General features: G+C 39.3%; 1 protein-coding gene across 2 annotated transcripts in view; it reads right to left on the bottom strand.

Moving 5' to 3' along the window:
- ADAMTS2 (ADAM metallopeptidase with thrombospondin type 1 motif 2) overlaps window positions 1-23,049 on the bottom strand; it is a 262,414-nt gene that overhangs the window by 36,064 nt on the left and 203,301 nt on the right. For both annotated transcript variants that reach the window (XM_084637009.1, XM_084637010.1), the window contains exons 5-10: window positions 22,284-22,367; window positions 11,071-11,227; window positions 9,614-9,719; window positions 8,250-8,393; window positions 5,736-5,868; window positions 2,614-2,727 (exon numbers count right to left, since the gene is read on the bottom strand). In XM_084637009.1, the coding sequence (XP_084493135.1) occupies window positions 2,614-2,727; window positions 5,736-5,868; window positions 8,250-8,393; window positions 9,614-9,719; window positions 11,071-11,227; window positions 22,284-22,367 (738 nt within the window). The remainder of the gene's footprint in view (window positions 1-2,613; window positions 2,728-5,735; window positions 5,869-8,249; window positions 8,394-9,613; window positions 9,720-11,070; window positions 11,228-22,283; window positions 22,368-23,049) is intronic.

Raw genomic sequence — 23,049 nt, 5'->3', positions numbered from 1 at the left:
CTTCATCCCAAATGCATAAAGTAGTACCAGCTGTTCCAAAAGGTGCCAGTTTGTTAAGAGAACAACAAACAATTCACTTACTATCTACAATATAATTACTATCTTCAATATAACCAACTGGTATAATTTTTATTGGAGTCAAAACTCAACCTTCTCCTGCGAGTTATTATGGATGGCTCCATTTTGCCAGTTCTCTTTCTATCTCTGCTCACTACCAATCTGGTAACATAAAAATGCTTAACTACAGTCATAGAATAGAGAAATAGAAGAGACCTCCATCCTTCTCATCAACCGAGGCAGGTTCAATTAGTAAAGTTTGTTTTGAAGTGCTTTGTCCATTCAAAAGCCTGTCTCCAACATATTTGGAATAAAACTCATGTTTTTATAATATTTATTCAATTATTTTGACATTCAAATTTTGTGCTATACAGTAATAACAGTTAAACAAGTAACCATTTTCCAGTATAGATTATGTTCAATACTGCATTTGTTAGATTTATTAATTGCATAAATAGCTAATTTTGTATTTTTAACCAAAAATAAAGTCCTGGCTAATTAACTAAAATATTGTCTTAGGTTTGGGATTTTATTTTTCAAGTTTTATTGATACATTTCCCACAGGCAATATGGTGTTACATAATAGGAATCATCTGGGGAGGAGAAAAAGAAAAGAGATTGGGTTCCAGCAGACCACAGTGTACAGGGGGAAAGAATTTAGAACCACATGACATTTTTATCCAAAAAGAGAGGTTTCAAACCACAGCAGCAGCTACTAACATGATTTACTTGTTGTATAAATTATGCTGTCCATCAGGAAAACGGTATCTCGCCTTTAACACCCTCTAGAAAAATCCTTTCCAAGTAGCAACACTGCCCCGAAAGGGTCATTGTATAGACTGATTGTTCCAAAGCCCAAGGATGTCAGGAGGAGTATTTCCATTAACCTTAATGGGTTTGGGGATCAGACCCTTAATGAGCATGCAGTTAGGTCTGTAAAAGGGTAACTGATAATTACTATATGGTAGGGCTGAATAAAGTGTAGTTTCAAAAGAATAGGAACTAGCCCAAACCTTTGCCATCTGTAAGTTTCTCTCCCCACTTCCAAAACTCCTAATATTTCCCTTCGCTCCCTGCAAACCACTAAATAAGCCTCCAATATTTCCCCCCATAGCGTTCACAATGGGCCCTGGCTTCTACCTTCATAATAGTCACTAGCTGCTCTCATCTTGGTGCCCTTGAATAGGTCTCATAGTCCCATCCTCCTTCGAAGCAGCTGTCAAAAGACTCAAAAGCTAAGGCAGCCTCTCTCATGTGTCATGGCCACTGCTGAATTTGTGGGTCTTCTGATGGTGCTGTGTAATGCACTGTAGGGGTGATTGTAGGGGTATAGGAGCTGTGGAAGTGTCATAAAAGAGGGAGCTGAAGCCTACTGAAGAATCCTGCAGAGAGACTGAACAGAGAAAACAAAGATGGGGCTACTGTAGACATAGGCACCTGACTCTTTGAATGGTATCCAGCCTGAATTTCCACACCTGCTGTACTTTCCCCACACTTATACTTACATTTGGGCTGCCCTGACTATCGTTACTGTGGGCTTAGTTCAACTGTAATCTCTGAAATCTTATTACTTTCTGTTGCCATGGCTGCCAATAAGCATCACTAGAGGTGTAAACACAACCACACCTTATGACAGATTATTTGCAAATGAATAACCCCTCTTGTGGCCATATCACTATGATTTGCAAATAAGTACAGATCTATCGATGCTTAGATACTACAGGGACTGGTACTGAAAATAGGTTAGATCGCTAGACAGATGTTACATAGTACAGATCAACACAAATCTCTAGCTCCAGACCTCATGTTGTTGCAACCTTATTTTCTCTCTCTACTTTTCTTCACAGCTCAGATTATCCCATCTCTTAGATAATTAGATTTTTACTAGCAATTCAAAAGCCAACGCTTTTGGCCAGACTGGGGCCCCTGGAATGCCTTAGGTCTAAGCAAACTCTCAACTTGACTTCTGGTACAGCTTTGAGCTAAACACTTAAACTCTCTTCCTCAGTTTCCCCCCTCCATTCAGCTAGATTAAAATACTTTTTTTCGAATGATGTGAGGATGAATGAGTTAAAGTTTGTAGAGATGAAAAATGGCAATGGCCAAATATTATGAGCTACTGACTTGAAAGGTATTAAGATACTAAGCCCCTCTTTGTGCATTCTCTTTTTTATACTATACAACAATGACTATCCAAATCCATTATTCTGTAGACCACTTTACAAGACACTGGCATCTGCACTTGAATCACATCCACACAATCCTCCCAATTCACAACTTTGACAGTCTTTTCTAGGTGGTGTGCAGTGAACCATAGTTTGAGGACTACTAGTGAACATTTTCTCTTCATAAGTCTTAGTCTCCAATCTTACCACTGTTGTGGTCCTTTTTTGTATTCCCTCTGAAATGAGTGGACCAGATTGCACACAATTTCAGACAAGGTCAAACCAGAAAGAGCAACGCCATCTTGTTCCTAGATTCCTGATGAAATCCCCCAAATGCGCGAACACATACATGTACGCCCAATAGCATAAAAAATGCGATATATAGTCTCACCTTTCCAGGCGCGCACATAGTCCCATCCAGTGGCGGTCCCTTCTTTGTTTTGCAGAAGTAAGGGTTATCGGGATGGCTACACCACAGCTGCTTGCAGGGATCAAACGTACGGAACTACGACACAAAAAAAGCAGAGTATATGTTGCTTCTGGAGATGTCTGACACAGAATTCCATTAGAAACACTCTCTGCAGTTTATTTTCTTCCAGCTTTAAAAGAGGAAGATGTTATCACGGAGTAATAAGGACCACTTAATAACAGCCCTTGGCCAGGTCACATTTGAGTGGAGTTTTCATGAAATATCACTGACTCTGGTAGTGAAATCCTGCCCTGAGTGGAGTGATGCTGGAAATGTGAGAGTGGGTTCATCTTAATGCCACAGGATAGAATGGACAAGGGCAATCAGACACCATGTGATGAGCTGCATGCAGTAGATGGTAGTAGACATTATTTATCTGTATAACTGCAATGCCTAGGAGCCCGAGTCATGGACCAAGACTTCACAGCCCTTTGCTAGCCAGCAAAGGGCCTGACCAGACACCTTAGCTAACAGGCTATATGCTGTGCTGGGGTTGTGGTGGGCAAAGGCAAGACAGTTTCCTTGTCTACTGCTCTCGTGAGTGCTAGGTACATAAGCTGCTTTACTGCTGTGTGTATGTGAATGGCCTGCCCAAGTCCTCTCCCTTGCTAAAGACACTTGTGCAGCACAAAGCTGGATTTATCACTATGTTAAATTGGTGCTGCAAACAAAGGACTCATTTGCACAGGTTCCTGAGAGACTGGTACCTTAGTGGGAAAGTGAACAGAGTTGATACAGAAGTTGAAAGAGTAGAGATTCACCCATTTTACTCAAACACAGATTGGCCACTAGGTTAATAGCAGTTATTTGAAGAAGGTACTATTCAAAAGAATACATACTAGTGACTTTCTCCCAGAGTAGCATCAATGGGATTGTGTCCAGACATCATAATACAGCTGATGCTTAGACTTTCCTATTCAATGTCGGGAGTCGCTGTGTTTGTCATACACGTTATCGTTGATGAGTTTCGAACCAGAACTCTCACTGTGCGTGAGCAACTGCCACACCTCCTGGAAGTTCCTCTTTGCATAGCTTACAGTTTAGTCCCACTTTTAGGAGATGGAAGTGTGAGGCAAAGCTCTACCATATGTCTCAAAAGATCATCTTCCCTCAGGCCAAGCCAGTAGGAAGTTGTACTAATCCTGCCTGACCTCAAAAATGCTCTTTGCATATTATGTTCATGGTACAAGGGAGACCACTGCTTCACTGAATGTGCACGCAAGCTGTCCTATTTGCCTTCAGCACCCCTTGCCCACATTAGGAACAACAATACATGATCCTTTCAATAGAATTGGTTATTTTTGTGCAAGATACAGCATCTTGCCTTATGTGAGCAGTAAGCGTGAAACATTAAACAAACAAGTGATGAAAACCACTATTGTTCCTCTCTAGCCTAGGTGGGAGTTTTGCAAAAAAAGAAGTAAGCAGACACCAGCACTGTGCGTGGCAGGCTAAATGACATAGCAGGCTTTGTGTTTCAAGCCTGGAACCGCTAATTAAATTAAAGCATAATAATTTCTTGACCTCTGATTAAAAAAAAATAAAAGACCCAACAAGATTAAAAGGAGTTTCCTTATCACATCAAAGTTAGTGTATTATTCCTTGTTTATAGTTAGCTGGATACAATATACTTCATGGCAGCTTCACTATAATTAGGGTTTCTGTTTTTCAGGGTTTATTAATTTCACTTTCAAGGTTTATTGGTAGCAATTTTTGAGTTTTATGTAGATGTCCAAAAGTTAGAGGTTTGGGGGGGGCTCTCTCTGTGTATATACTGTAATGGGTAATATATATTGTCACAGCTTCAGGGTAATTTCACCTATATTTCCCACTTCCATGCTCTACTCCAGGCATGCCCATTCAGGTGTCAGGCCTCCAGCCATCATGTGTCTATGGGTAGGGACTCTTGTCTAACTTTCTTCTGAACAGGGGTGGGGGTGGGGATGGGGGCGGGCAGGAGAGAGGCAGGAGTTAGGCTGCACAGCTCCCTGACTTACACTGTGATACCTCCAGCAAGCCAGTTTGCCTAAAGGCTAGAACCTGTGCTTTCTCTCCAAGGGCTATGACCAGCGTATTGCCAGCAGTTACAAGTTATCACACAGCTCTGTCTAAGCAAGTGTCCTTTTTCTTAATGCAAAAACATTACAGAGAAAATGCAATAAAAACAATTAACAGATTTAAACACACACTAAACACACCAGGAGTCACCCATCAGTCTTATGGGGCCCTAGCAGGCCAAAGTCTTTCCAACCCTTCTGCAAGGGTGGGGTTCCCCTTGGAGAGAAGGTCCTGGATCAGAAAGAAGGCCCTGAGTCATTTTAAATGAAGCTTTGTTATGCCAAAAGCCCCTCTTTTGTCTATTGGTATTTGGAAAACCCAATTTGAACCAGGATACGTAAGCCTCCTTAGGGGATGGTACCTCTCTGGAGGTGTTTACAACCTGAGTGATTCACCTTAATCACCCCCTACTGTTATTAGTTCCTGGAGGAGCTAAACACAACCGTCCCCGCCGCCAGAACTGCATATAATCTACAGCGATATATAAATCATTCATAACCGTAATCCAATGTTTCTCCAAAGATACTGCATGTAGTTGCAATATCTGTCACATATATTACATTACTCATGACAGCAATATATACTGTAATGAATAATTTCTTTGTAATGTTCCCTTGTGCACATGTAGGAATGTAGCACTAGGTTAAAGTGCGCTGCAGAACGTTTAGTGTGCACAAGTAGGGTCTACATGGACCAATTAATATGCAACATATTAGTGTGCTTTAGAAATCACACCTCCATAGTCCACAGTACTGCTCTTTGTAGACAAGCCCTTAGATGCAAGTAACCATTTCTGGTGTTTTTCCCGTGTTTATTGGATAATCACTGACTTCTTCTTTTTTTCCCTCATCAGGCTGTTTTTATCAGTGTTTATCCATTAAAACCTAAAATTGGAAGCCTTAACTATAATGTCCTTATTAAGGCCATTTCAAGAACAATTACAACACGCCTGGATGAGGAATAGCAGAACTCAGCTAAGTACTTACAGCAGTGCACATCATGTAGCCCAAACCAAAATCGAAACGGCACTGCTCATTCATGGAGTAGTGAATTCCTGGCAGCTGGGGAAGGGGAGGCCAATCATGTTCAAACGGATCATCACGCAGACAATCATAGGAACTGCAATAGGCAAAAATTACAGTAATAGACGGGAATGTGAGACTTTTATAGCTTTTGTGATTTCTTTAAATTTTCATTCCAAACAAAATACAGGGTATAATTTCTCAGATACTGGTTCATAAAGAACAGTTAGTATTTCAGTTATGCTTACATGGTATTTACCATGCTGTATCTGCATTTAACATGGGACAGCATTCGACCTTTTATTTTTCTTATGTCTTTCCATTAGAATTTCCATTTAGCTTGCAGGTATATTTCTGTAACTCCCCAGAGTCCCTATTTGAAAAGAATCGAGAAAGAATCCTCTACAAATGAGGCTGAGAAGAAAAGAAAACATTTAATTAATTTTCCATTTGTGGAATTTCTTCTTGCCGGCTGTCTTTCAAGTAAAGCTTTAGAACCAAAAGTCAGGACTGCCACCCATGAATATTGCTGAGCTCCATAATAAATTCCTATACACTAGACCAGAAGAAGCAAGTTCACGTACAAGCAAATGTACTTTTTGGCCTTTGCTTTATTAAACCGTAGGGCTGTTCCATCTTTATATTTCTTCTGACAGCTTTCCTCTCTTTACAGGATTCTGACAGGGCTTCCTTCCTTCCTTCCTTCCTTCCTTCCTTCCTTCCTTCCTTCCTTCCTTCCTTCCTTCCTTCGTGTGTGTGTGTGTGTGTGTGTGTGTGGAGGGAGGGAGGGAGGGAGGGAGGGAGGGAGGGAGGGAGGTGTTCCTATTACAGATTCTCCTGGTATCTTAAACACTAGTAACACTGCAAACACATTGCCTACAACGAACTTGAAACATACATGGGGAAGACTCCTGGAGCACAGAGGATCCAAACTGTTTCCAGCAGTAATGGTTGACTATCGTGTAACTGTGAATTTCATAATTTCAAAGCTACTTTCTCAAGTGTCACATGGTGGACAGTATCCCTGCTATGTTCACATGTAATCTAGTATTATCTGGGGACATCACAAAATTAGTTACATTTAACAAACCAATTTCTCTGTTTTTATGGCCATAATTTTCCTCTCATGTTATTCATCATATTCACAAGAGTAGTTCTTTGGCTGTGAAAAATGGTAACCAAAAATCCAATTAGGATCAAATTCCTTGTGGATTCTGTAGGAAGACTAGGAGTGTCCTATATCTGGCAATTATTCAGGTCATTCTAATGATCTCAATGAACAAAGGACAGAATTTTGAGTCTAGGTCTACTTTAGAACAAGACATCATACTCATCTCTTATCTGTGCAATATTTTTATTCATAGAAGCATTTTACTGTACCCTGTGGTTAAAAAATAAATCAGAGCTCTAGACCAGATTACTTTTATTTAACACAAATAGCTTAAAGGGATTTAACTGAAAAAACTTTCCCCTCATAATTTTTTACTTATTATTGCCAAAAGTAACACTTCATATACCGTAACTTAAAAAGAAGTGAGAAAATAAAGAGTGGTTTCTTTTAATTGGTTTATTTCATGTATTTTTCAACTTTTTTCTAAGCATTTTCAGAGTTTCCCCAGTATATTCAGTTAATAGGTTTTCCCCTGTTGTTTGTATGTCTTTCACACAGCAACCAGAGAGAAAAAAAGATTTTTTTTTAAAATAGGAAAAATGCGATTTTTAAAAACACATCCATTGACAGGAGGACACAGAAGCAGACCAAGTTCTTTTTTTATTGGCCTTTTGAAACTAAGTTTCAAGTTGGTGGTTTCTCTTTAAAGAGGAAAGGAACATAGAGGAGGCTGTTAGAAAGCATGGGAAATGGACTGGCCTTTGTAATGACAGGGTATTTAGAGATAAAGTAATCATAGAAAGAAAGCCTTAGGGCCAAATTCTTCCTTTTGGTGTTCTTGAGAGGCTGCCACTGAAGTCAGTGGGAGCCCTGCACGTACATGGAAGGGCACATGCTTTCCTCCTTAAGCATCCCAGTACAATGCAACTGGCTCAGCACAGCTTTAGTACTTGGAAATGCTGCTGATATGTTCTTCTACCAACCAGAGTTGCATCCAATTCTCCAGCTACCCTTACAACCGAAGAGTGTTACTCAGATTAATGAGACAGGTTTTCTATCAGCTGCAGGGTGGGAGGAAGCAAGTTGGTAACAAGACCAGTAATCATATTTGCTTGTAGATTCGAGGATGACAGTGTACATATTATCAAATTTCAATAACACTAATAGCTGTACTTAAATGAATAGTCCATCTGAGCCTTTGTTATTTGCATCTCCTGGAAAAGTGTCTTGTTCCCAGCAGGATGGGGTTTGGGATTTTTTAAAACCCAGTCTTAGTAGCTAATAAAAGCACAAAGTTCAAATATGACTCTCAGAGGGGCTTTTAAAAACTTCCTAGCCAAAGAGAGTCAGATTCATAAGTTACTCACTGTAGATATCTGTTCAGCTCTTGTTGGCTACAGCGAGACCAGTGGAAACGATGGAACGCAGCCTGGACAAGGGGGGCCATGATGCTCCCCATTCGGACCTCATCCCCACACCTGTTGCCCTGGCCATCATGCTCCATGCCTAATCTAGAACAGAAGATAGGAGAACAAGCGTATTTTCATCGAGGGTAAAATCAAAAGACCTAAGTGGCTTAGGATCTTTAATCCCACTGAAAGTAAATTGGACTTAGGTTCCTAAGTAACTTAAGAAGCTTTTAAAACTTTCACCCCGAGTGACAGCAACTTTTTATTCCTTTTTGCTTTATTAAAAAAACCCCCCACAAAACAAAACCAATCTCCCCCTTGCCCTGTGTCAGGGGGTTCTACTGCATTGTTCTGAGACTGAAATTTGACTGATACTGGGGTCTTCTTTCAGGAGACACACCACTGATAACTAACTGTATGGTAACATGTTCGGACTAAAGATGATTTCAAAAGCTAAAGACATCTTTAGTGATGTATCATCCATTCTGATCAGATGTTCCTAGTTGCTGAAATGCTGAAGCCAAGAGTTAGTGATACGAGAACCAAATCCATGTAGGAATCAATTCCATGTCCCTATTTAATTAATATGCACTGTAGGATTCACCAGACTCTGACAAGTGTTCTTAATGTAGGAACAGTAAAGCCCCATTCAGTGAAAAGACTTCTGGGATTTGTGATTCCACTGAGGAGATGAAGGCATCTAAATGAATGTGCTTTATTCCTGAAGAAACTGAGTCATCCTAAAATAACAAAAGATTTACCAGCTCCCTGCCTGGACACTGGTTCTTACTACACCAGCAAATAAAATAGTTGTATCCTTCAAATTAATGTATTAGGAAGTGGATGTAGCTTCAGTTCTTGGCATATGTTATTATGCTGTAACATACAATGTACCCTCTTTGAGGTGTTATACAATATTACTAGAAGGTGATGCACACATAGAAGATGTGACTATATTTACTGAGAATTGCTTTCGAGACTCATGTCTTCCGCTATAGCAAAGAAATTATTTTGCATAACAATAAATACTTTGCTCTTCTGCCAGGAGATCGGAATGCATTTTGTAGGCCTTTATCAGTTTAGCCTCAGAATGAGCCTGTGACGTAGGTAAGCATGTCTCCATTTTACAGCTGCAAAAGCTGAGAGAGAGTGTTTAATGGGTTTGTCCAAGGTCACAAAGGATTTCTTTGTCAGAGCTAAGAATGGAATCTAAGCTTAACTCTTTAGTCTTGTATCTAAACCACAAGGACATACCTTCCCAACACCACAAACAGTCCCCAGCATCAAAGACATAATAAGATAGAGCTTTTCAAAGTACTTACACATGCCCAGTTTCATGGGCCACCACAAATGCAGAGGAAAAACCATCTTCATGGTTGAGGGTGCAACTTCGTACAGGATGACACATTCCAGTAACTGGAGCATAGCCTAAAAAGAGAAAGCATGACTCAAGAAGTAAGTGAATCTGCGTGAGAGAATGTTTATGAGAACTCTTTATACAACACCTTCATCTAATCTCTACTGCTGTGGCACTTGTGGTCTTGCAGCAGCACAGAAGTGAGACTTACAGAAGTGTCATCATCAGGCTTCCAGAAAGGGAGAAGCATGCTGCTAGATGTCGTAAACTAACATGTCCTCCTAGACCCACTTTACACTATTCATGTTTAAAATTAGTTCTTAACAGCCACATAGTGCTTTACATTATTCTAAGCACTGAATGAATATTAGGGGCCAAATTCTATCCTGAACAATACTGTGGACAATCTTGGCCCTAAACACTGAATCCTCATAACAGCCCCGTGATGTCAGTAAGCAAGCATTATTATCTCCATTTGGTACAGATGGGGAAACCGGCACAATAAGGCTGAACAATTTCTCCAAGGCCACGTAGGGTATGGCTACACAGCAATTAAATGCCCATGGCTGGCCTTGTCAGCTGACTCCAGCTTGTGGGGCTCGGGCTGTGGGATGTAGACATCCAATGATGGGGGAGGGTCCCAGAGCCCGAATGGCTACAAGGTGATTTTTAGCCCCACCGCCTGCACCCCACAAGTCCGAGTCAGCTGACCTGGTTGCCTACAGCCACGCTGCAGATCTTTTATTCCAGTGTAGATGTACCCATAATGACTCAATGGCAGAGTTGGGATTATAAATTAAAAATTTCTGGTTCCTAGCCCCATGTTCAAACCAGTAGACCACATTGCCACTCCTATGTTATAATGCCGCTAGAGTATTTCCCCTTGTTCGCTAATAATATTGAGTGACCATTTTTCTTGAGGGAATGCAGGCTGTTTAGTCTTGAGACACACTGGTCTTTACATAAGAATGTAACATTATTTGAGATTCAACTCTAGGCATAAGCATACAGGGATCAAAGCAATAAGATTTCTTTGGCTTGAATAAGAGTAAAGACATGTTCCTAAGGTGACCAGATACCCTGATTTTATAGGGACAGTCCTGATATTTGGGGCTTTGTCTTATATAGACACCTATTATCCGCCCTTCCACATCCTGCCTTTTCACACTTGCTGTCTGGTCACCCTACATGTGCCCCAAAATAACGCTATTGAAACAGAGAGGTAAAACAATAGAACAATGAGAAACGAATGTATTCCTAGCGTAGGTCACCTGAAAACAAATAGCACTTGGCAAAACACTCACACTAAGGATAAATGTTAGTGGCTCCTAAGCTAAATTAGCTTTTTCTGAATGGGGGAAGAAACCCCAATCAGTAATTGTAATATTTATAAGTCATTTGATCACTCAGCATATGCCTTACCTTGCATGCCAGATGGGCCAAAATCCTGCCTTGTGAGAAAAATAGCATGGTCATGATATTCTGCATGTGCAGTGTCAGGCTTCTGTTGTAGATAGGCCCAGCGACACACATTCTCCAAACTCTGGGAAGGGTTCCCAATCTCTATTAAGCTCATGGACTGGATATTCAAAGAAGAAAAAGATGATTATTTCATCGTTTCATAAATTATAAGGCCAGAAGAAACTATAGATCATCTAGTCTGACATCCTGCATATCACAGACCCTTAATTTCACCCAGATACCTCTATATGGAACCCAAAATCTTTAGTTAGACCAGAGCATTTCAGTCCAATTAACTTTGGCCAACCTTCTCAACTTGTTACCTTTGAAAATATGCTCAGACATTTGTTCAAACATTGTATGAAAGCTCCATTCATGTTAAAGGAAATATTGCAAGAAGAAAACTTACTGTATGAACTATGTATGGAAATATCACATGTCCATTCACACATTAGATATGGCATTTTTGACATAATTTATGTTGCCTACAATGTATTGCAAGAAAAGATCACGGTTAACTTGGTAACAAACTTATGAGACATGTATTACTCTCTATTTAATCTATCTGTATGTAAGCAAGTCACACTGGATTTAAAATATTGAAGTGTCTAATATAGTTTACTGTACATAGAATCTAGAGCTGGAACATTCTCATTCAGTTATCTTCCTGCTAGTGCATGATTGTTCCTCATTATACATTTCCTATGATTTCATCCAGATGTCAAGGAATGTGGCTTCCATCAAGTCTTTCGGCAGATTATTCCATAGGCTGCTAGATCTCACCGTCAGCAACTTGTCCAGATATTCTGCCTACATTTTCTTCTTCTTACAGAAACCTATTGCTAAATTCTCTGCTAACTTCAGCAGAGTCACACCAGCAGAGAGTTTGGCCCATAGAACATAGAGATGGAAAACACCTGTTTGCCTTACTTCTAATGATAATAAATAAAATAAAATAATAATAATAATAATAAATAAAAAAGCATCATGATGACCAGCGTCCCCTCTATTTTTTCCCCATGCATGTGCGGAATGAATTTTGTTTTGAGCACCAATATGGAGGTGATGTCTGACATATCACCTCCATATTGGTGCATGCAACAAAATTCATACGGTGGGGGTGAGGCCGAGGGGTTCGGAGTGTTGGCTCCTCTCAGCTGCAGCATAAAAAGTTTCACAATTTCTGAAGTCTTCCAGCTACTCCATGAATAAGAGTACACAAATCAGACTGGATTACCAGCCTCACAGGTAATCCATGGTTTGGTGTGGAGTAGGAAAGAACTAATGTTAAATCTTCTCTGCTTAAGTTTCAATCAGTGTCACTCACTGAAGTGCTGAGGGAGTTTCCAATTACAATTTGCATATTGGGTCTTTGTACTTCTTGGCGGGTGAAGTTTAGAAGGGAGATCTTGGGTCCATTATAGGTGTATTTGGAAAGCAAGGTGATAGGAATTCCTTAAGAAGGGTTCGTACAGCATCTGCTTAACCCTCCCCTCACCATCTTTTGTTGTGGCCAATCTTGCAAATTATCACCCTGTCCCGAAAATTGCATTTTTGGGGGGAAATTTCAAAATTTTGGTTTTTTTCCAATTTGGAATGGAAACAAATATTTTGAAATTTCCTGCAAAAATGAAAATCCAAAACTCATTTTGGAATTTACTTTATGTTTTTTCTCATTTTTATATTTTATCATCATTATAATTATGATTTTACATTATTTCATGACAATATATCAGTTGAAATATTCTTTATTTTTATTTTATTTTAAAAATAATTAAGGGCAGATGTTACTCAGTACTGATTGAAATATATTTTCTAGATCAAAGTGTCTCCGGTTTGTGTTGTAATGCAATGTAAAAATATAAAAAATGAAAACCTGTATCATAAAATTTTGGAATTTTGAAACAAAAATTTGAAATTTTCAAGAAAAAAAGTTTCCAAATAAAAAAATAATCATTTTAATGTTTTTTTCTTTCATGGGAAATTTAATCAAAACCATTTCATTAAAAAAAATTGGTTTAGTCAAAACAGTTTTTTTCTGACAAAAATCTATTTTGAATTTTTTTCCAATTACCTCTAACGTGAGGCTGCTAGAAGAGTTAGTAAGAGGACACTCAGTTCTATGTCTCAGTTTCATCAGATGTGGATGGTGCAATTACTTACAAGCATGCAGCCAAGTTTGGAATTTGGACTACAGTTACTTGGCTAAGACTCATCCAGGATAAGAGAGGAGTAATGGTTATTGGCTGAGGAAAGCAACTGGAAGAAATGGCAGATTGATGGAATATGTGCATGACTTTTAAATCAGCAGTGCAAGGGGGCAGAGGAGTTAACAGTGTTTTGTTGGGCCTTTGAATGCTATTGGATCTCCAGTTAGGTGCAATGGCTAAGTGTGCTTTTGAAGTCTGCACTTGTCAACAATGAATTAATACAATTCATCCTACATCTGAAGACCACTTGATAATGGCACAAAATGTAGCTGTCCACTCGTTAAGCAGCACTTCCTATGGGGAACATATTATGTCTGTGATATCTAGTAAGCACTTAGGCGATTCAAAAAAAGTCAATGTGTGTCAGGTGTGGTGTAAAGGATAAATACCCTTGAATGAGGGGCAAAAAGGGGTATTTTAGAGTCCAATCTTAACATTTGCTTTTTTAAAAATAGCATTTTCTTAAGCATTTCAGGCATAGTATATTCAGCAGTGTGCAGTTAATACTTATGAAAGGTTACTCTATGTGGGATGATATAAAATGGATGACTAATTGATCCATCCTATGTCTTCCAAAATTTGTACAAAATACACATGTGAACTCTGGCCTTCCATTTGCACAAGTCATGTTGCTAGGACAACAATGTTACCATAACAAGAGCCACAGCAATTTAAATGTACATACAGTACTATAAACCCTTATCATTCCAAAGTACTTAATGGAGAACAAAAACTAGCTTGTGCCAAAAATGAGAGAAAATAAATATGATTTATGTTTAGACATAAGGATGTATTTATCATTTCTTCTAATACAGTAAAGAGGACATGAGAAGGGAATTCCTAAAAGAGTTGTGGGGGAAAATACTGGAATAGGTAAAAGAATGGCCTGCCAAATTGATGTCTGGACTTTGGCAAAACAAGAATGTTGAAGCACTGGAAGCTTTGACAATAACAGATTAATAAATTAGGTAGAGAGTTTGGATTCAGACATCAGAATGCTTTACACAAAAGATATGGTGCAAATAAGCACTTATAATACAAACTCAGACACCCAATGGCAAGTCCATTAAAGGGATCGCCAGTGACATAGGTAGGGAAGCTATGATCTCAGTTAGCAGGAAGGATTTCTAGACAGGGAAACCATTTGAGAGTTCACATTGGGGACAGGAAACACTCAGTGCACTTTCTTCACTAAGACATAATAATTATATTCAAAGGTCTTTGAGTATGAATATTCACTGGTCCATTGGTCACTACTCCTTATTCACCACAGGGTAGCATCAAGCAATGGGAAACCTGGCTGGATAGCAGACAGTGCCTCTCTTGAATAACTGCTTTTTGCTATTTAGCAAGGATTCCCAAAACGGATGAGGCAAGGGTGCAACCAATAATGGCCATCACAGATTCTGCTAGGTTCCTGGGATCCTTCCAGACTCCTGGAGTCCCACTAGAGTCCCACTTCCACCCTGCTGAAGAGAACTCCTTAGAAATCCATGGGAACCATAGGGATGGTCCTGAGTGTTACAGAGGAGGGTAGGCATGGCAGATGGGACATGAGATATGGTGGAGATGGTTCATGGAAAGACTTGATGGACTTGGGGTGCCCAGAAGTTGAGATACCAAGATAACATAACTCTTTATGCTACATAACTCTTTATATTATTTCCCATTGTAGACAAGAGCTGAGCTTCCCCCACGCCCAGGTAAGGCGACCATGGCTTGAATTGGTCCCTGTGCAAAGAAAATGAGACTCAGAGGAAGAAGAGTAAAACAGGAGTAGAAACAGACTGGGCAGAAAAAACAAGACTCTGAGTGAGGCAAAAATCCATCCCTGTTTAGTTTGCAAACACAGAGGCATGTTGGCTAGCAGGCACTTGCTGAGTAGGAGGTGGAAGAGGCATGTGGTATTGGTTGCTAAGGACATGTCTGTGCTGCTGGCTTCCAAGAGCCTGCAGGTGCTACAACTGGCTAGGATCTTGGAGAGACCTGAAAAGAACATATTCCCCAGCAGGACCTTGGAGAATGTTACTCAGCTGCCAGTGGAGAGAGAAACTTCATTCTCACTGCAGCAAGAGAACCAGGAACTTTTGGGGGCTGCAGGGGGCAGGCGACAGAAACATCATGGGATGTCTGCTGATTAGACAGGTCATGGGTAGGGGAACAACCTACCTGTGTGGAGGAGAAAGCAGGGACAGCTAATAGTTAAGATTCTGCCCTGTGGAATATTAGAAATATTGCAAACATTAAAAGTTTTTATAGAAAAAAATGTAATCCGAAGTAATCAAAAATTTTCAGGAATATTAAAATTGGGAATCTCTGTGAACCACATATTGATATCAGGGACATGATCACATTTTGGTTAATTGAGGGTTTTAGTTAACTGGGATTTGGAATAACTGGCTTTGGTGGTATATTAATGCTGATGAGTGGGTATCAAATGACAAGAATGTAAAGAACTTTGGCTTGTCTTGCTAGAAAAAAGATCTTTCATAACTCATCCATTAGATGGTGCTCCAAGAGTAACAACTGGCAAGACACTGCCATTCTTCGGAATTTGCAGAAGCTCCCTGGGGGTGAGCAGGGGAACCTTAACTTGTTAGATTTAAAAGCACTGATAGTGAAAGTTAGAGTACAGCAGCGTGTATATTTTTGAGGCAATCTAAAATCTATGCTTTTCCTTTTCTAAATGAGCAAACACGCCATAAAATACTCTGTTCACATTATTTCTATATGGCATTTCTGTCATTTATTGTATATTAGATTAATTTATTTATTCTCTCCTGTCATACTGAACTAGATAAGGAAAAATAAATAAAAGAGAGCATCTGGTGTCCATGGTAACCACACTAACAAAAAGAGCTCACTCAGCAAACTGACATTTTGTGTTTGAAGGATTTCTAACACTTTTTGATAATAGTGATTTCTCAGTTGCTAATTCTACATAAATATAAGTAAATCAGAAATACAAAGTACAGTGTATAGGGTCAGCCAGTGCAGCACCCCACAAGGCCCTCAACAAAATGAGTTGAGAAACAATATGCAATGAGTCTGATTTAAAATTAAGGTGATTCGTTCATTCCCACAGAAGGAGAGGGGATAAAATACCCCTCCACCCCCGAAATAAACTAATGAAAAAGTGATGCAAACTTACATACACAGCAACACAACAAGCAAAGCTCAATACACAAATAAATAATACTTAGGGCCTGGTCCTGCAACTCAGTCTACACCTGCATGGAGTCAGGTGCATGCAATTGGGGTCCGGGACCCTATCTTCCTATGTGTAGGTATAGTGCCTCGGACAATCCTGATTGGTGCTTTTAGGTGTTACCACAATCCATGTGATAAGCAGTAACAAAAATAAATTAAGGAATGACTGATTAAATAAATAAATACCATAGGTAACAGTTACTATTTTGGCAAAAGTGCATCAATTCTATAAGCTGCTACTAAGGGCCTCCTGAACCTATTGATTTCATTGGAAGTATAGGGTGCTCAGCATCTCATCCAACTGAGCCCCAAAACCACAGCAGACCCCTCTCTAAACCAGCCAGGAGCAAATGGAAGGTGGTCAGGTCAGGTCATGCACCTCATTCAGTATCGAATAAGCTTGTCCTTCCAGCCTCTCCATACTTGTAGTTCCACCTTAGCTACATTACTCACATTACCCTGCTGTGAAGAATGGAGAAAAAAGGAAGCTGGCTCAAAGCAAGCCACTGCTTGCCAGCATGGCTGGCTCAGTTACTTCCTATCCACACGGAGGCATCATAATACCATTTGTCATAGTTAAATTTGAAAAAAATAGATACACAAGGATAAATAAAACATCATGTCATGAAAAGATATGGGGTGAAATCAATCAAATCCCCAGAAGTCAATGGAGCCAGGATTTTAACCCTGGTGTCCATTTGGTGAACTGCGTCCAGAGCGATCCTAGAGGAAAATCTTTCCTGAATTCTTTTCCATTTGCATGATGCCTGTGATGGTTAATGTGTGTCTAACTTTCTCTCTTGCTGTTATGAGACATCAACATATTCTAGCGTACTTGCTACATTTGTACAGAAGCAGTATTGTCTGATGGCCTCAGCATGGTGGTGGAAGCCAGGAATGTAAGAATTCTAAACCCTGGTCTGCCAATTACTTGCTGTGTTGTACTGGAACATTCATGTAACATCTTTGTTGCATAACTGTGAAATGGGAATAATAATCTTTACTCACCTACTTCACAGGGAAGTTGGGAGAATACATTAGTTCATGTTTGTTCAGCACTTTGGAATATAAAACACTATCTAAATCTTATGAATTATTACTACAAATTGTCATTTTTATTCATTCTCATGTCATTCATCTTGTCTTCTATCATTTTCTCTGTGAGGTTTTCTGGTTGTTATTTTGTTTATTTCACTGTGATTATTTTAATATTAGATTGGATTACAGAGCTGTTATATCAAATAATATGTTTGAATTATTAATTTAGGTGGTGGGTAATAGCTGTCCCCCCAAATCTATCTGTAATTTACGAAGTTGGGAATAGATCTAGCTACCTCTGATATCAATAGAGCAGGAAACAAGCCCTATTTCTTTTTTCTTTGAGTATTCTTCTTCCCTATATTCCATCCAAAAAATCTAATTACAGCAACTGTAAGCCCCCATCACTGCAGTATATGGGAACTTCAAAATATCTCTGTCTTTACTGAATGTTGAACATTCTGTAAGACAATGAATACTTTTTTTCAGAAAGGAAGACAAACATGAATTATCATATATTATTTACAATGTTGTTGTAGCCGTGTTGGTTCCAGGATATTAGAGAGACAAGGTGGGTGAAGTAATATCTTTTACTGGACCAACTTCTGTTGGTGAAGGGGACAAGCTTTCCAGAGGCTCAAAAGCTCGTCCCACCCACCAACAGAAATTTGTCCAGTAAAAGATATTACCTCACCCACCTTGTATCTCTCATGAATTTTGAATTGAATCCAGATTAAAATTAGAAAGAAACAAACTAAATTAGACAACAGTAATTGGGAAATATGCATCTGACTGAACAATTTTCTTCATGATTCCTTTGCTGCCATGGTGCTATAGTTATGGCACATACATCCCAAAAACCCCATTTTCAAGTCACTGAATAAGGACAAAATCATTGTTTGCTTTACGTGCCTGTTCAGGGGAGTGAGTGGAGAGAAAGTGTCCCCCTTCTCTTTTGCATGGGCTAAATGTTTCAGAGTACAGTGCAGAAAACAGCCTCTGGAGGACCAATATCCCATGTCCTACTCACAGGTATGGGGCAAAGTGGGGACTGGGTGGAGCCGTGTTGCCATGCACCCTCAACGTGCCTGCTGGTGCAGTTGCATTTATGCAGAAGAGCGGGTAGTAATCTGCTAAACAAGTGATCTAAACAAGTGGGAATCCAGGAAATGAATTTCAGAGTAGCAGCCGTGTCAGTCTGTATTCGCCAAAAGAAAAGGAGCACTAGTTGGTTAGTCTCTAAGGTGCCACTAGTATCCTTTTCTTTTTAGGAAATGAATTGTGACTCTCGGTCACAATATGTTCCCGGGTTTACTCCTGGGGCAGCACAGCTATATGCTGCCCTTTACTCAAGACATATTGTAAAGTCACAGTCTAGCCTTAGTCCTTATGAAAAAATAACAGTTCTCTCATGCTTGGCTTAATTGCGGAAGCAATAATTTGTACATGAAAAATGTGCCATTTCAATCCAACTATCTCAGATGTTTTGATTTCAGTTCATTAGATAGCTGCAATATGTTATCACAACGAATGTAGAGGAGCAACTTCCTGTATCCCTTCTATATTTGTTCATTCTCATCTAATTGCTGAAATTTCAAGGACCTGAAACTTTCAAAATTACAGCTGGGTTTATTTTACTGCCCCGAAAATACTGAAAATGAGTGCAGTTCAGTGACTGTGATGCCTTCAAAAAACAACCATTGAAAAGCTGGTTGCTATGCAACCCACAGTATTGTCTGTATTACCCTCACCAACAGATGACATATTGTATAAAATAAAATAAACCTTTTTAAAAAACAATACAGTGAAAGGCTGTTTGGGGGTGGGTGGTACTTGCAATAACTCACAACTGTGTCACAACCTCAAAGGAAAAACAGTGCATCACTCATCCATGCCCCATCTATTATGGAACCCCAATGTAATTATTATGATTATTTATCATGCTGGTGATCTATATACCAAATTGCGCTGAATGAAGCAAGCAAACCTTAAGGTACCCACTGGAAGGTTTCTAAAGCAATACTTTCCTCAAACAAGATTACGTGGTGATATTTTCACATAGTGAAGCCAAACAGGCCATTTTACTCTTGCATTGTTTTAACTTGCGCACATCCCTTTAGTTCTAAAACTGCTTCTGCTGGCACAACCTTAGAAGCCTCTTTCCCACCCCCCCACAGAACAGATTAAAAAGGCAGGGGCAGTACAATGTCCTTTCCCTAACAACCCTATTCTGAAGAGAAATCTGGGCCTGGTTCTCATTTACACTGAGACTCCTTTACACTGCTCTAGGTAATGGGGCCTCAAAGTAGGGGGTAAATTACAATTATATAAAATTACACTTATTTAAAGCCCCCTTTACACTTTCAGAATGGTGCAAAGAGGCTGGAGTGTAAATGAGAACCAGGTCCAAAACCTCTGGAAGAGAGAGCGGAGCTCAGTCTCTATGCTCATTCAGGATCAGATTCTGATACCCAAATGGTACCTTACTCCACATACAATTCTGTTGAAATCAGTGGGGCTACTCGCAGACTAAGATGCTACCCATTGGGTATCAGAATCCAGCTCCGGGTTACTCACTACTGAGCCTGCCAATAAAAGGAGCGGTTGGCGCTAACTGCAATGGTCATTTTTGTAATGTGATCATATGCCCATTGGAAACTTGACTGGGATCACCTGCTCCTTTCACACAGGCCAAACAGCCATTACAGAGTGAATGTTTTCATCCTCTGCTAACCTAGCTGGGATGCAAACTAGTGACACAGAAGCACACTGCTTTCTATACAGGTCTGCAGTATCAGTGAGATGCAAATTATTAATGAACAATATTTTTTGTTTAGATTTTTTCCCTCTTTTCTTCTGGAAAAACAACCCACCCTCTTCTTGGAACGCAAACAAGAATCGGAAAGTGGAATTGGGATCTACTGTACTTACTGTATTTCAGCAGATAAACCAGCAGAAGTTGCAAGATATTAGATTATTATAGATATATAACTATACAGAGATAGACATAGCAATGCATACATTTAATACATGGGCATTACAAAACAAGGCATCTGATTGACTGATAAAGGTTCCAGCTGCATGGGTATCTTCTACCACCCCAACTTGAGAATTATTAGCCTGTTTACATTCTCTCAATTATTATCCATATAACAATTATTAAGTTATTTCCCCTATTTTAACCCAACTTTCTAAATATACACACTATGAACGCTGGGCCATAGAATGGCAGATACAAACACTTTCCCCACACTCCTTTCCTTATCTTAGCATTTATATATCACTTTATATCTCCAAAACACATCACCCTGTGAGGCAGGCAAGAAAGTATTACTATCTTCAATTTACAGAAAAAGAAGCTCAGACAGAAAGGTCAATTGACTAACCCAAGGCCACGTGGTGAGTCAGCAGCAGAGCCTGGATTAGAACTCAGGGCCTCCTGACTCTCAGCAAAGAGCTGGTGTTGTGCCAGATCTTCAGCTATGGTAACTCAGTGCAAGTCTGTTGACTTCACTGGAGCTACACCCATTTATACCAGCTGAACTGACTCTCTATTGTTTATGGATACCATTTAGGCCACTTGCATGTCTAAATACTTAGCTGACTCTGCAAATCAGGTACGACTCATGAATGTCCAAATGACAGTAACTGTAGTCACAAAAAGGCAAGCTAGATCATAAAAATATTTTCACTTGAATAGTTGCAGGTGCTGCTGTACCTAAGAGGAATTGGTAGGGCTTGTCCTCATTCAATGAATGTTATAAACATGCTTATAACTCTCCTCCAGTTTCCAAGGAATTAGAAGTTGCTCAGACAAAACTGGGGTAAAAGTACTAAAGGCTTTAAAGTAATCCCACTTTCAAAATCACTCATCATTTCAATGTTCTTTACAGGAGTGTTGCTTGTAAACTGACCCATTCCACAGAAACAGCAACAGAACTGTAGAAAATAAAAAAAAACCTTGTAATTCTTAATTTTGATTTGATTCTGCAAAGTGCAAGACACTCTGGCCCCAATCCAACAAAGCAAATGCTTAACTTTAAACATGTGTCGTCCAACTTTACTTAAGTACAAGCTTAAGGGATTTGCTGGATCAGAGCCATTGTGCTCAGCAGAACTGAGCCCACAATGCACTTACTGTATGGTAATATAAGTGGGAGGGATAGCTCAGTGGTTTGAACATTGGCCTGCTAAACCCAGGGTTGTGAGTTCAATCCTTGAGGGGGCCATTTAGGGACCTGGGGCAAAAATTGGGAACTGGTCCTGCTTTGAGTATGGGTTTGGACTAGATGACCTCCTGAGGTCCCTTCCAACCTTGATATTCTATGATACACACAGTCACGTGTTACTGCTTTCTTATGCATGTATAACATACACAGTATATATCATACCCCTCTAGTGGCCAAAAGGGTCAATACCCATGAAATTTGCCATAAGTTATCTAGAACAAACTTGAAATAATACTGCCAAAGCAAAGCGGTAACTTAAAGTGACATAATAAGAGAAAACACAACAGGAAATTTTATGTTACAGTTATTTTCCAGCATGCATTTCATATAATAAACAAACAAGTGTAGATGTAAATTACATATTATACATTAATGCTATATTAATAGACAATGAACAAATTAAAATAGAGTAGTATATGAATTACACAGTTCATTAAAAGAATCCCGGAAACATCTAGATCCATTATTAAAATTAGCCTTTACTTACTTTCCCATAGCTCAGCATGATTATCCTCACCAAAACAACATTAATGTGGGCACCTAAGGACTCGTCATGGTAGATTTCATTCACCTGCAAAAGAGTGTAGATATTTTTAATAATGATTCTGTCAATAAGTAATCACAGTAGCAACCATAAAACGTGAGCTTTTTATATATTGTGTTTTTAAGATACAGATCAACCACACTCATTTGTAAAAAAGGGGCACTTCCACTACTTGAAAGAGAACTTTTTCTATGTGAACTACAGGGCTCTACCATAAAGGCTCCATATAGGCATCAAATCAGAAACCATCTTTGTTCAGGAACCAATTAAAGTCAGTGAAAGTTAAACAGTGCTTCCCTAAATCACAGACTAAAGTACTAAAATACTCTCAAGGATGATATCCTTATAAAGCAGTCAATCAAATGAGTTGTTTTTATTGTGCCAAAATTAACTTAAAACTATACAAGCGTAACAAAATCTGTAAAATACTAACACAGAAAACAGGGGGTTTTGTATTATACATACATAGAATAGTTTGCTTGTGTGTATGTATGATTAACTGCAATGAAGACAACGCTATGGATATTATAACGGAGAATGAACTACAGAAGTCCAAGGAATACAGAAGAAATAATACTATAAGCAAGCTGGGCAAAATATTAGCTATTAAAAGAGCTGATTGGGTTCATCTATGATGGGAGGAATGAAAGAAGGCCAACTTAGGGTCTTATAAATATGTTTGGTTTTTTGCTTTACAAATTAGAATAAG

The sequence above is a fragment of the Lepidochelys olivacea genome, assembly GCF_965140295.1.
Source record: "Lepidochelys olivacea isolate rLepOli2 genome assembly, chromosome: 8".
NCBI lineage: Eukaryota > Metazoa > Chordata > Testudines > Cheloniidae > Lepidochelys > Lepidochelys olivacea.
This window is presented reverse-complemented; position numbering and strand designations above follow the sequence as displayed.